At 39.3% G+C, this 15,388-nt stretch overlaps 1 protein-coding gene across 5 annotated transcripts in view; it reads right to left on the bottom strand.

Moving 5' to 3' along the window:
• Positions 1–2,948: 2,948 nt before the first annotated feature.
• The window catches only part of LOC124711137 (2-oxoglutarate dehydrogenase, mitochondrial-like), a 142,223-nt gene continuing 129,783 nt past the window's right edge, over positions 2,949–15,388 (bottom strand). For 3 of the 5 annotated variants that reach the window (XM_047241031.1, XM_047241029.1, XM_047241030.1), the window contains 2 exons: positions 11,070–11,186; positions 2,949–4,565 (listed from right to left, as the gene is read on the bottom strand). In XM_047241031.1, coding sequence (XP_047096987.1) covers positions 4,466–4,565; positions 11,070–11,186 — 217 coding nt within the window. In that variant the 3' untranslated portion in view covers positions 2,949–4,465. The remainder of the gene's footprint in view (positions 4,566–11,069; positions 11,187–15,388) is intronic. The other 2 variants (XM_047241033.1, XM_047241032.1) reach the window with 1 other exon arrangement.

The following is a 15,388-nucleotide window of genomic DNA, read 5'->3' on the forward strand; positions in this document are numbered from 1 at the left end:
AGACAACAATGAAAATTTGTTCTGGACCAGGACTCAAACCAAGATTTCCCATACATCGCGAGTGGTTGCCTTACCATTTGACAATCCATGCGCAACTCACGGCCAGACCCAAACTCCCATACGTCAATAACACAAGCACTGCAATATCGTATACCAGGAGTGACGGTCTGACGGTGCCATTTCTTTCCCCTTTGGTCCACGGCACCACTGCAGCACAGTGACAATATTCTATCTCCCCCCCCCCCCCCTTTTCCCTCCTGTTTTGTTGCCCTTTACGACAAGCCATCCTGGGCTTGCTTACATTTAAGCAAGACAGTGCTGGCCCGAACATGGCGGGAGTTTCTGCCATTTGTATTCATTCTTGCCAAACCCTACCTTGGCCAGCAAAGTTACCACATTTCTCCCCAATTGAGAATGTTTGGAGCATTATGAGTAGGGCTCTCCAACCAGCTCAAGATTTTGGCAATCTAACATGGCAGTTGGGCAGAATTTGACACAATATCCCCTCTGGATATCTAACAACTATCAATCAATACCAAACAGAATAAATGCCTGCATAGGAGCCAGAGGCAGATAAATGCATTATTGACATGCTCAATTTGTGCTGTTTTTCTTGTATAAATCGTCCATTTTTTCTGAAACTGTAACCATTTGTTCACCTGCACATGTACATCACAATTACCAATTTCCGCCCCATTCAGATAATTCCTTCAGGGTGCATCTGTGCTTCACTTAACCTTAGCAAAAGTATTAATTCAGAAGATTAGTTTTAGGACCTGCCAAATGGAACTCTTTAATTTATGATTTGCGCCTTGTGCTGTTGTACCGCCTCAAAAACCGCTATGCTTCACTCAGTTAATAACTGTAGCCATCCATCCCCCAACTTGCTTCTCTCTTGATTAGTGTTATATACCAACTGCAAAGATTGAAAACTGTGGCTGATATTACTAAAGGTGAGTAATTGCCAACAAAAAAATTACATTATAACTGACCAATTAATATTTTAAAAGATTTTGAAATGTGGTTATTGTTTAAATAGACAGATTACATGCTGTTGTCTTATATATATATATATATATATATATATATATATATTTGAGTTTGGAGTTTTGCTTAGTGCCCTTATGAAAAAGAAAACATAATTTTAAGTCTTTGGATGACCACTTATGTTGGTTAACAGGAGCGGACCTAGTACTGATCATCTTGGAAACAACATTTAAGGTTCCACAATTCTAAGTTGATCAATTTGATTATAGTAGCTGGTGTATTTGGAAGCTTTTGTTAAATTTTAATATCGTCCATTTAAAGAACTTCTCTATATGCACAATTTCTTCTGAGTATGACCTGAAAATGGCCTCTAGAGCTGAAACTGGTCAGCACTGATGTGTCAATAAAGTGTAATTTTAATTTTATCCTTGAGAGAATATTTAACAAAGTCCAAGTAACATGAAATAAACAGCTATTATACTTCTGTAATGAATGAAACGAGTAGACAGCAACCAGTGATGTTGCATTCTGAAGTAAATATGAAGTCATACAATGGATCTCTTCAGAGATGGAATCAGGAAAAATGTTAGACTAAAAGGATACAATTATACACACAATTTAACTTGGGTCTTTTCTGGGAACAACAGAAGTCCGATTATTTCAGGCCACTACCAAATGTTTTCACCAGCCAGTTGCCAACCTTAGCTACTGAACAAGACATCACATCACAGCATTAAAGTACGCACTGTGAATGAAATGTTGATTTCACCATGCTGCCTGCCTGCGAAAAAGTGGAGACCTACTACTCCTCCCCCCCCCCTTCCCCCCACAGCCCATCAACTAGGCAGTGACAGTGTGGCAATATACCTAACACCCCTGCAAACAAACCAAGTTATACTGTGCATGTAGTACCTTGATTAATGAGAGTATTTTCAACATAAAAAAAACACATACCAAACAAAGCTTGGGACCCAGCACTCTGAAAACTAAAATCATAGTGTCAGCTGAGAGCCACTTCTGCACCCTACAGGATCTACAAAAGCACCGAAAGACCATGAGAGCCACTTCTGCAGTTGGCAGGATCTGTAAAAGAATTGAGAGACCATGGTTCGCACTCAACCTTTAGTTATCCCATCCCAACACCACTCCACTCGACCCGGTGTGACTCTGGGGAGGGGGGAGCAATCACAGTGAAAAGGAAGAGCGATATAGTGAAGACTCATTCTACAGGTATCACCTGAAGCTCACAGCAAGGTACTGTCAAAATATCATGTTACGAGAATGACTGCGTCCACCTGGACACCCGTGAACATTACAAACAGCTGATCTGCTGGGAAAGCTTAACACCATACGCACTTTTCACTTGCTCTTCTGCAATTTGTTGTTATAAAATGTCTTGCCTGATGTGCTGAAGCAAACAACACTGCTTTAAAAGAAACATACATTAATTGTGCTTTATTGATGAGCTACATTGATATTCCTAAAGGCTGCACGTACTCAATGATATTCCACATACTTGTCACGAGATGGAAGAATTTTCCCTATACAATGCTTTAGTAAATTTTGGCCCATATGTGAGAAATAATATTATTCAAGGAAGGGGGATAGGAGTGCATTGTAATGGAAGTTCCTCTAATGATCTGTGATTAGGCAAATGGAGATTTGGAAGGTAGGGAAATACGTCCTTTGAAGAAATTATCCCTTTTATAGGATGTAAAATAAGGAAACCGAACATAAATGGATAAGGAAGATAAATACAACTGCTCAATAATGGCAGTGGCTGGCTGTCTTGCCTATATCTGTTACCAAAAAAGACACTAACCAACTGGATGAGGGAGGAGTGTAAGGGAACAGTCTTAGTCTGTGCCATCCAAATATTCAGGTGAAGTGAATTGGGATGGCCAGAGACAGATATAAAATGCTGTACACACAACACTACAGGATAAATAAAAACAAAGTTCTTCAGGTTACTGCACTTTCTTTTTAACACTCACATACATCAACATTATCTATACAACACAGTCACACATTTATTTTCAAAAATAAATTACTCATGAGCTCATATTCATCAACAATCATATCAGTCCTTCACCAACAAGAAATCACATAAAAGTGCAGAATAAAGATTTGTCTTCTACAGGAGATACATATCATACAAGTCACTTTTAAAGGATCTGCAGTTCATAAAGTAATAGCATAGCCCATGTTACATCACACAATTTGCTCAGAATTGAATCTACTGTCTCTGATAAAAGAAATACTCAACAGCATGTGTGTATTGATGTTAGTTTCTAACAATATTCAATAATTAACACCAGTTTGTTTGAACAGAAAAAAAAGCATTTGAAACCATGGGCTCCAATCCAAAGTTTTACATTAACAGTCCAGATATATGCAATGAGTATTCCAGAACTTTTAACAGATCAGCTTTGGCAAATTACTTCTCTACAGATGTATGTACATTAGTTACAAATGTAAAATAAAATACACTTAAGTTGCAGTGTGCAGTGCGCTGACATTTCATATCAATACATGCCTCCCAGAAGCAATGTTATAACAACTGTATGAGAAAAATATGAAATCCATACATATCAATATTTCACACACATCATGAAGGAATTTAATATTCCTTTACAAATGAACAGTACCTTTGGAAATCCTACATTAAGTAAACCTCACCAGAGCCTATAAAATACAGACTAAATGGAACAAAAGTAAGTTAATATTGCTAAATAAGTAGCTTTAACATTCAGCACTCAAAACTGGACACAAATTACTTGTTGGACAATTACTACAGATCAGGTGGGGGTGGGGGGGAAAAAATCTTGCTATCGTTACAAGCAGACCCTCAATCCCAAAGGTTGATATTTGCATTGCTGATATTGATATGTAAAAACATCAGAAAGCAGCAGTGTCACTATGATGTAAGTAAAAGCTAAATGTTCCACATATGTTCTAAAATACTGATTTATAGACAATTAAAACAAACATCTAATGCAGATAAAAAGCAAAACAAATATTTGATGACCTATTTCTCAACATACATTACTTTTGCACAAAATGTAAAGTCCATAAGAAAATTAAATTCTCACATATACAAAAGGATAGCAAATACAATCTTCATATCAGTTTCTATTTTAAGTGACACAACCACTCTGCGATGGAAATTTCATGGCTTTCACATGAACATTATTGTACTGAATACTAAGCTGCCTGAAAGTCAGCACGCACCATGTTCCAACACAGAACACAGCTGTTTATTATTGGGCAAAAATGCCCTGAAAACTGCACACTGCTAGAACTAAGACAGTTGTTCTTGCCTACCGAGATAGTGCTCTGTGCTATTAAAGCATCTGGTGGAAATCTTCAGGCTCTGTTGGGAAAATGTGCACAGGGAATACAAGCCTTCTAGCCACTGTCATGTATGAATGTGACATGACAAGTTTTGAACTGGAACCATGAGCTAGAAAGACACTGCTCAAATGGCCATTGCCTCATCAAGGAGAGCAGCAAGTTCTCTAAGGTGATGGACTTTGCTACCAGTCGCTGGAGACGCAGCTGTTGGCCGACCCGCATAACTGAAACAGACACATCGAACATACTTTATTCTGTCAAAATGAATGAACAAAACAATACAAATAGCATAGCTTTCCCTAAATGAATGACACATGAACATTTCGTTGTACTCAACTCCCCCCCTGGACAAGGGTTCAAAAAACTCAAAGCTACCAATGTCAAGTGTCATCATGAATCAACATCTTGCTTTACTGGACAATTTCTGTTAAAAATTATTAACAGGTAAGAAGTAAACATTTCTTAGCTGAAAGGAGAATACATCTATTCTGCTCTGACATGACTCAGTACTTTCCTATAAACAATTAGAAACAGCACCATTATATATTTAAGGAGAGTGGGCAAGGCGGGAAAGGCGGAGAGTGGATGGAGGGTTGGGGAAGGGTGGCTGGTGACTGGAAGAGGTAGAAAGCACATTGTATAGAAATGCCGTGCTTGCAAACTCATTCTGGCTGCAGGAAGGGGGAGTTTTGTAAAGTGTACAATGATGTGGAAGAATGGTTGAGGACAGGGAAATAGACTACATGTGGTGAAAGATTGTTGGAAAGTAGTATTGATAACACTAAATGGGTGAATTTAGGATCAAAGGGCATGGGTGGAGGTGAGTGTGGGCCACAGGGGCTAGCGGAGATTGAGGCCAGGAGGATCACAGGATCGAAGGGTATGCTGCAAAGGAAGTTCCTTTCTACATAATTCAGAGAAGTTGGTATTGGCATAAAGCACCCAGACAGCATAAATTGTGAAGTAGCCATTTAATTCAAGCATGTTGGCTTAACAAATGGATGGGCAAACTCTACTCTTGGCCTCAATCTGGGTGTGGCCATTTATTTGAGTGGACATCTGGTTGGTGGCCTTGCACACAAACAAGCAAGTTGCTGAGCACAATATCCTTGAATTTCATAGCTGCTCTACAACCCATGCAGTCTGGATTCTTTTCCTCCAATATCAGTTTCCTGAATTGTGAGGATCGGAACTGTTTTTGCAACATATGTTTCAATCCCATAAACTTCCAAAGCTTCAATCCCCTCTTGCCTAGTGAGCCACACCAGTCTCCACCCCAGCCGCAGGACCCAAAATTCCCTCATCCTGCACTAAATACTCTCCTCACCAAAGTCTCCTTCTTTTGTTCTATTTCCCAGTCTCAGTCCATTTCTCTCTGCCACTGTGTGCTGTGCACAACTTCCTCCGCCTGTGACCAGAACTATTTCACTGGTGCCACATTACTGTCTTGTGCACCTTATGTTTCTTATTCAAAGCCATGAACCATCTTTCCTCCTACTTTCCGCCACTTTTCTCATCTCATGTAGTCCACTAACCACTAGCCCCAGTCAATCTGCAGTGCCAGCACACTGCGATCAGCTGGGAGAATGTAGCCAAGCAGTTTTACATGTAATCTAAATCTCTGAAGAAGGATTCGTCTGAAAGCTAGCAACATTCTCACTTTGTTGTGTACATATTGATGACTCAGCACCTCATTGGTTACCTTTACTCCGTAAAACAACAAACAACCATTCTAACTAATTTGAAAAAGAGTAAATGTCATTTTTTGAATTCCATAAATACAAAGCACTGTATGCCACATTTTAACAGAATGTATTTCATATTTTGGCAACAGGATAGAAGCCAAAATATGTGGGGGTCTGCCCTATACGTTAGTTGATAAGAAGGCTGGTGATATACAACTTTTAAAATTTTGGTCGAACAGTACGTTGGTGTACTGCCAATTCACAGTGTCCAATGGGCACAATATTTCAGTGATCAGACATGTTGCCATTGTCAACTGCGCTGACCAACTGAGCTCCTGAGGATGCACAGCCAACTAATATCTCCTGCCCCCATGAGCTGCTTCATCGATGCCACGGCTGTATGTCTGCAGTTACAGAGACGCTTGCCTCTGTGTCTGTGATACTGCTGATTTACATCTCTGTCTGCCCTGGTCGCCAAATCATTTTGTTTGCTGAGAATCTTCTTAAATAAACTCATTGCTGGTTCCCAAGCCTTGCTAAGATTACAGCCACAGTTGACAATATCGTCCCTGGTGTGAATTTCTATGGCCCCTCTAATGAGGCTTTGGAAGTCTGTGCAAAGATCCTGGTACATTCATATTCCATCGCATGATTCTCGGGCAAATAGTGCTCTGCAACAACTTCCTTGTTGGAAAACATCAGTTGACTGTGCCTCTGGTGTTCTCGGCAATGATCTCCCACAGTTCGCACTGTCGTCCAATACATGTCTTCCCACACTGACATGTAATCTGGTATATGCTGGCCTTACACAAACAGAGATCATCTTTGATGCTTCCTAATAATGCTCCTGTTTTATTGGGCGGGCAAATGACAGGGTTTACTCGGTGCTTCTTCAATATGCAGAGTATGGTATAAAGGTACGAGTATTAGCAAGGCATGCCCTCAGGAGCTCAATTCGACATCACACCTGACGAGGCTGACGTGTCTGATCGCTGAAATACTGCGCGCATTGGGCACTATGAACTGGCAATACACCCGGACTGTTCAATCAACAAATACGCTGGGAGAAACTGAAGAGCCATATTGCAAATTTTATTCATTTGCTTGGAATCTAGAATATTTTAAGCTCCAAGTTTTAAGAGCATTGAAGAGTAAGTAGTTCATCTTAATTTATAATTTTTCTCATAAGTCTTAGAAGTGGCATTTTTAGTGTGGTTTTGTTCAAGCACATTATTTTAAACTCTAATCACACTCATCTACAGGATTTTAGTGCATGTGGCAAACACCTTATTCTCATGCATCCATGCAATAAACAATACCAGCACCAACACATAGGGGAACCTTGTTAAGTAACGCATGCCACTTATTTGAAAGTAGCATTGAATCCAAAGCTATTAACTATGTTAATCTGTGTTTGTCAACATGATGGTTAATCCAAGTTTCCAATACACCTCTCTCTCTCTCTCTCAATAGCGCTGGTCATGCAACACCATGGAAGAGCTTGTATTTAGTTTGGAGTCTATGAGAGGAGTTAGTGGTAGGTTGAAGCATAGAGGCAATCCATGAAGCATGCCATGATAGTGCACTAGACATTGCACTATCCACAGAAGGCAAGGCTCCAGCTCCCATAATTCTATTGAATATGGTAATTTATTATAGTTATGTTTCACATTTTCAGGTTATGGCAAATATTTCTGTCAGTGACCATGAGGCACTGGTAGCAACAATGATTACTAAGTACAAAGGGCAGCTAAAACAAATAGGAAGATCTGAATAGTTGACCAAGCACTGGACATACCCGTCTGTGAGAGGGCAAGCAGAAGTGATCCGAAACATAACCATCCAATCTCACTAACATCTGTCTCTTGTACAACTCTGTAACATATTCCCTGCTTGAATATTAAGAATATCAACCTGAATGAACTACTCCATGCCAACGAGTACAGATTCCGAAAACATCAATCTAGCAAAACTCAGCTAGTGTTTACTCACAGGGCAACCTGAAACTGATGTATCAATGCAGTCACACAGATGCAATGTTTCTGGTTTCCAAGATGCATTTTACTTGCTACCACAAGAACATTTATTGTGACTGGATTGGATTTCTTGGTAGGGAGCATGAAGCATGTTGTCTTGGATGAAGAGCCATCAACAGATGTAAAAGCAACATCAAGCATGTCCAAGGAATGTATTGGGGCCCCTACTGTTCATGTTTTACATTAGTGACCAAGCAGACAGTAGTAACATCAAACTTTCTGCAGATGCTGCAGTTATCAGTAATGAAGTATCACCTGAAAAAATTGCACAAAAATACAACCAGATCTTTAAATAAGATCCCTAAATGGTGCAAAGATTGGTAGCTTGCTTTAAATGTACAAATTAAAATTTGCACTTCATAAAAGGCATTATGGAAATGGAAGAGGATGTAGATGAAGATGAAATGGGAGATATGATACTGCGTGAAGAGTTTGACAGAGCACTGAAAGACCTGAGTCGAAACAAGGCCCCCGGAGTAGACAATATTCCATTGGAACTACTGACGGCCGTGGGAGAGCCAGTCCTGACAAAACTCTACCATCTGGTGAGCAAGATGTATGAAACAGGCGAAATACCCTCAGACTTCAAGAAGAATATAATAATTCCAATCCCAAAGAAAGCAGGTGTTGACAGATGTGAAAACTACCGAACTATCAGCTTAATAAGTCACAGCTGCAAAATACTAACACGAATTCTTTACAGACGAATGGAAAAACTAGTAGAAGCCAACCTTGGGGAAGATCAGTTTGGATTCCGTAGAAACACTGGAACACGTGAGGCAATACTGACCTTACGACTTATCTTAGAAGAAAGATTAAGGAAAGGCAAACCTACGTTTCTAGCATTTGTAGACTTAGAGAAAGCTTTTGACAATGTTGACTGGAATATTCTCTTTCAAATTTTAAAGGTGGCAGGGGTAAAATACAGGGAGCGAAAGGCTATTTACAATTTGTACAGAAACCAGATGGCAGTTATAAGAGTCGAGGGACATGAAAGGGAAGCAGTGGTTGGGAAGGGAGTAAGACAGGGTTGTAGCCTCTCCCCGATGTTGTTCAATCTGTATATTGAGCAAGCAGTAAAGGAAACAAAAGAAAAATTCGGAGTAGGTATTAAAATTCATCGAGAAGAAATAAAAACTTTGAGGTTCGCCGATGACATTGTAATTCTGTCAGAGACAGCAAAGGACTTGGAAGAGCAGTTGAATGGAATGGACAGTGTCTTGAAAGGAGGATATAAGATGAACATCAACAAAAGCAAAACAAGGATAATGGAATGTAGTCTAATTAAGTCGGGTGATGCTGAGGGAATTAGATTAGGAAATGAGGCACTTAAAGTAGTAAAGGAGTTTTGCTATTTGGGGAGCAAAATAACTGATGATGGTCGAAGTAGAGAGGATATAAAATGTAGGCTGGCAATGGCAAGGAAAGCGTTTCTGAAGAAGAGAAATTTGTTAACATCCAGTATTGATTTAAGTGTCAGGAAGTCATTTCTGAAAGTATTCGAATGGAGTGTAGCCATGTATGGAAGTGAAACATGGACGATAAATAGTTTGGACAAGAAGAGAATAGAAGCTTTCGAAATGTGGTGCTACAGAAGAATGCTGAAGATTAGATGGGTAGATCACATAACTAATGAGGAAGTATTGAATAGGATTGGGGAGAAGAGAAGTTTGTGGCACAACTTGACCAGAAGAAGGGATCGGTTGGTAGGACATGTTCTGAGGCATCAAGGGATCACCAATTTAGTATTGGAGGGCAGCGTGGAGGGTAAAAATCGTAGAGGGAGACCAAGAGATGAATACACTAAGCAGATTCAGAAGGATGTAGGTTGCAGTAGGTACGGGGAGATGAAAAAGCTTGCACAGGATAGAGTAGCATGGAGAGCTGCATCAAACCAGTCTCAGGACTGAAGACCACAACAACAACAACAAAAGGCATTAAATTAGTATCCTATTACTACAATATCAATTAGTCACAACTGAAATCAGTCACCTCCTATAAATACATGGGTGCAACTATCTGTGAGGATATGAAATTAAATGATCATATAACCTCCGTTGTTGTTAAAGCAGGAAGCAGACTTCAGTTCCTTGATAGCATACAGGAAAAATGTAATCAGTCTACAACGGAAACAGCTTACAAATAATTTGTGAATCCCATCTATGAATACTGCTCAAGTTTGTGGGATCCATACCAAATAGTATTAACAGAAGGTATTATGCGTGTGCAAAGAAGAACAGCACAAATGGTCACAGGTTTGTGACTTGCAGGAGAGTATCAATGAAATACTATAAAACCTGCATTGGCAGACACACTAAGATGCACACCAATTATCCTATGAAACCCTACTCAAATATCTTCAAGAACCAGCATTAAGTGAAGAGTCTAGGGATACTTCAGCCCCTCATATCAATTCTGAAGGTACTTTGAAAACAAGACTAGACTAATTATTATGTGAACAATGACAGTTAAGCAGTCACTCTTCCCGTACTTCATATGTGACTGCAATGGGAAGAAACCCCAAAACACACAAATTTTAAGCATCCTCTGCGAAGCACTTCTCAGTGGTTTGCAGAATATATATGTAGATGGTAGATGTAGCTGCTGTGGAATTTCATTAGTAAGTTTAAGCTGTGATTCTACAAATTTGCATCAGCCTTTCTTATGGACAGTTGTGAGATCTTTTATGATAAAATTGTCAGTAGTGTTACAAACCTTTTCATTGTTGAAGAAAGTCATCTATAGTGGTACTATCCAAATGAGTAAAAACTCGTTGAACAACAGAACAATCATGAGCCATTCACAAGGTAAGAAAATATTTGTACACTCTTAACAAATTTAGTGATCCCAGTCAAAAGCTGCTACATTACACTGATACTTTAACAGGGGACCAGAACTGAAAATATACCATAACTTAGCTTCTGTAATATAGTTACTAATTATAAGTGAAGCAGGTCAGAAGTTTATTATACAAATTGTTGGCTATAAATCCCATACTACCCCTCACCTAATTTGTCTGATTGCAGAAGAGGGAGGGTGAAGTTTCGAGCTCTCAGTTTCAGCGGGTTCAGACTGTCTGCCAAAGAACCTGCTAAACAACCCACCGTGCTGCACCTCAGGCGTTCTGGAAAATGCAGTAATCACAAATTCTTTCCTATCATGACCAAATTCAAAATATTCAACCACAAGTAACATACAGAAATGCAAACAGAAATGTATAAGGAAAATAACAATTTCACATTAGATACTACAGAAAGATGGCTTTATTTTCTCATGAACACCTGCATTTGTAATGGATAACTATGATTATGTTACTAATCTTGTGTTAATTTCACCTTCAATCAGTTGTGGTGCTTTTCAACCACCCTTCCCAGTTAGTAGCAAGATACAAGAACAAGACATTATTTGTGTTGTATGCATGCAAATCACAACATCCTCCTACACACACACACACACACACACACACACACACACACACACACACACACACACAAAACATCACTCCCTGCCTGAAGTGCTACTAGAGAGAGAGAGAGAGAGAGAGAGAGAGAGAGAGAGAGAGAGAGAGAGAGAGAGAGAGAGAGAGAATCTATGACTGCACTTGGAAAATACAAATATGTATCATAAAACGCAACAAACAAAACGATTTTGTGAGAGTACTCCATTTTCTGGAGAATAAAGCAGGAGTTGTCTTTAAAACAGTGAACATGAACTATCTGACACAAAAATCAACTATTTGATCTAATCAAGTTTACACAGGGTGTATATGACCTGGGGCAACCTGGAAAAACTCAGGAATGTTTTTAGAATTCCGGGAATTTTTCATTGTTTTAGTATTCATTTAATTTTATGTAATTTTGACTGGTAAGAACCGATAGCCTAACAAACGATATTACTTTATCCCACTACTGCAGAATAATATTGCAGCAACAAAATATGGACAAGAGAATAAAACTTAAATTGCAAAGGAAATGAGCCATATAAAAAAAACACAGTGCTCATACAAGCGTCTGCCATCAGCAAAATGTGTCAAAGGCTTTAGGAACACTATGCAATGCTTTGTAACAACAAGTTACCTCCGAAGAGCACGACATCACAACTGTTTACATTAGATTCATTTAAGTGGTTACAGGCGGGCTGATGTGCACGCACAGTTGAGTCGCTTATGAGTAGTACCTTCTCCCACTTCTCGCTATACATATGTCGCTGTTGGCTGCATAAGCAGCAAACCAGGGTATCTGAACTGGGTGGCGAATTTGCAGATGGGGGCGAAATCATATTCTTGATGAAAAAAACCTTGTTTCACAAAGCGCTTAGCATCTAGCACACATTAGTCTATTGATTATTCAAATGATTTTGAAATGCACCCCTGTTGGTTTTTGAACATTTTTGAACACATTTGAAGTTGATTTCTGAATTAATCATAAGTTGATTTTTGAACATGTGCATAGTGAACGTGATGTGTTTGCCAGGGGAATCCTTGTCGCATCTAGAAATACACTTTCCTGCAGACAAAAGGAGATGGGGCTACACGAGCTGAGCGGAATAAAGCCGAATGGGTGAATGCCAACTGCTGTTTGTTTATGTGATTGACTGGGCATGCGAATGATCAGCATTGTTATAATTACTACCGAAGTCCATAGATTCAGACTACCAGAGTGGAAATAAAAGGCCGGCCGATGTGGCCGTGCGGTTCTTGGCGCTTCAGTCTGGAACCGCGTGACCGCTACGGTCGCAGGTTCGAATCCTGCCTCGGGCATGGTTGTGTGTGATGTCAGGTTGGTTAGGTTTAAGTAGTTCTAAGTTCTAGGGGACTGATGACCATAGATGTTAAGTCCCATAGTGCTCAGAGCCATTTGAACCATTTTTTAGAAATAAAAGACTAACAAATAACAGGTAAGAAACATTACATATTATCTTCTTGGTGTATCCAAGAAAATGAAATTTTGACAGAAAAGTTTTGGCCAGATTGCTACACTAGAAAGGACAAGTTGTACAGTACCTGGCTAACAGCCGCGTAAGTTCTATTCTGGGAGTAGTGTGGAAAACATGTTGTACGAACTCATAAGACCTAACCAGAGAATAATCGCTGGATAACTAAACTGGCGATTTTGGCAGGGTTAGCAGAGTTAACCAGAGAATGAGTTTTGACAATGGTATGAATAGTTACAGAATTTGTGATGAGAAGATTGATTGTTAGAACGAGGAAGGAGAAGAAATTATGGAAGAATATGACGATTCCAAATTTATATAAAAATTTAGTACTACTACTTTTCAATCTCAATCTCATGCTTGAGAAACTGAGCGTATGAATCAAATAAGAAACTATTTCCTAACTTAAAGCTTTTTGATTGTAGTAGGCCAAATAGGCATTTCATATTGGTACTTCGCCAATTATATTCTGCTGTATTATAAAAATGACCATTATAACCAAAACAGCCACACACCAAATAAGTGAGTTACAATTGCTGCAATATTAGAAAGACCTATTTTGTTTATCTAGCAGATCGAGAAACCACGTTAGTCTTGGGTTACTATTTGTAATAACAGCTTTTTCAGTATTAGACATCAACATTTTGATTTTTCATGTTGCAAAATGTTTGACGAACTTTGATGAGGTAATAGATTCTTTCACAGAGAGAAAAGCACAAGCACGCCATGTAAAGCTGAAGCAAGATAGATAGATAGATAGATAGATAGATAGATAGATAGAGAGAGAGAGAGAGAGAGAGAGAGAGAGAGAGAGACACTAGGACCTAATGATTGAAGAAATGTGTACGGTCTTGCTTGTCTCTTGTCTTTACTAGTTTTATGTATCCTATATTTAATTTTATGTCACAGAGAACAGAAAGTTTTTTTTTTTTTTTTTTTTTTTTTAACAGGGGCAGGATGTCAAGCCGGCCGACTGGGAGCAGGAGAGGCACCCCAGGACATTTTAATTTCCGCTGTTCAGAATGTAGTTTGATGGGATCCATTACCAAATATACACATTTGAGTTCCACAGTGAGAAATACAGTGATGTGCAGCAGAAGAAAGCTGTGTGAAGAGGCGTGGCACTGCATTTTGGCACACTTAAGACCAAATAACACATCTTACATTTCCTCGAAGTAATTTGTTTTGTGCATCAGACTCATCGGAAAATGTGCACTTCAAAATGAACATATTTTTGAAAAGTCTTTATTTTTTAATTTATGATGTCCTATTGCAAGTGCTAGTGGGGGGGAGGGGGGAGGGAGGTGGGGACCATCTAGCATTGCCCTGGTTTGAAACATTGTAGGTCTGGGGCTGCTGCCCAGAGCAGTCAGTTATACGGAGGGGGAAGGGGGGGGGGGGGGGGCTCCACATCACGGGATCTGTGTGTTTACATTCAGTGACTGCTGTTTCCTCTTCGTTTACTGCTCTCTTTTCATTTGAAAAAAAAAAAAAAGTGAATTAAAATACATTCACATAATTACGTAAGGCTAAAATATGTTATTAGTTTCAGATTTTATTTTATTTCCACCTTTCTGACAGTCAAGCATTAATCGCCTTGCAGAACAATGAATTTATTTTTGTCGCTTTGCTAAAGAAATTCAGCTTTTGTTTTTCTTTTCCACTGAGGCAGCCAACTTATTTGAAATGAAGTGTTTAATTCCACACCATTGGCTAATTTCAACTGTTCGCTGCATTTCGAGTGCACGTTTTCTTCTTCTAGCACGTATGGCATTATGCCATAATAAAGAACCAAACATAAAATAATACAGTACTGGTACTCCAAGAAAATTTACATGCTGAAAACCACACTGAAAAGCTCAATATCAGGTCGAGGCCTACCGTATTTACTCGAATCTAAGCCGCACTTTTTTTCCGGTTTTTGTAATCCAAAAAACCATCTGCGGCTTAGAATTGAGTGCAAAGTAAGCAAAAGTTCTGAAAAATGTTGGTAGGTGCCACCACAACTAACTTCTGCTGTCGAATATATGTAGCGCTACACAGGCATGCTTTGCAGGCACAAAGATAAATACTGGCGACAAAACCTCTGCGTCAGTAAATAAATTAAAAAAAAGGTGGAAGACGAGCTTTTTACTCTCCGCTCCGAGTTTCGACCACTGCATTTGCATACATTATCCAACGAAGTAAATACGAATTCCGTATTGTTCATCTTCGAATGTAGCAGCATTTCAACGTACTACGAAAATCCGACTGGCAAGACTGTTGGGGATGTTTGTCAATATGGCCATCTCTACGTTCTGAATTGTTTCCTACCTGTGAGAAGAGATGGTTCCTTATAGGAACTTTTATGAATTGTGAATCACATGCAGTATTCTCTTCACCGTAAGAATAATA

Source organism: Schistocerca piceifrons, chromosome 8 (assembly GCF_021461385.2).
Source record: "Schistocerca piceifrons isolate TAMUIC-IGC-003096 chromosome 8, iqSchPice1.1, whole genome shotgun sequence".
Lineage (NCBI taxonomy): Eukaryota > Metazoa > Arthropoda > Insecta > Orthoptera > Acrididae > Schistocerca > Schistocerca piceifrons.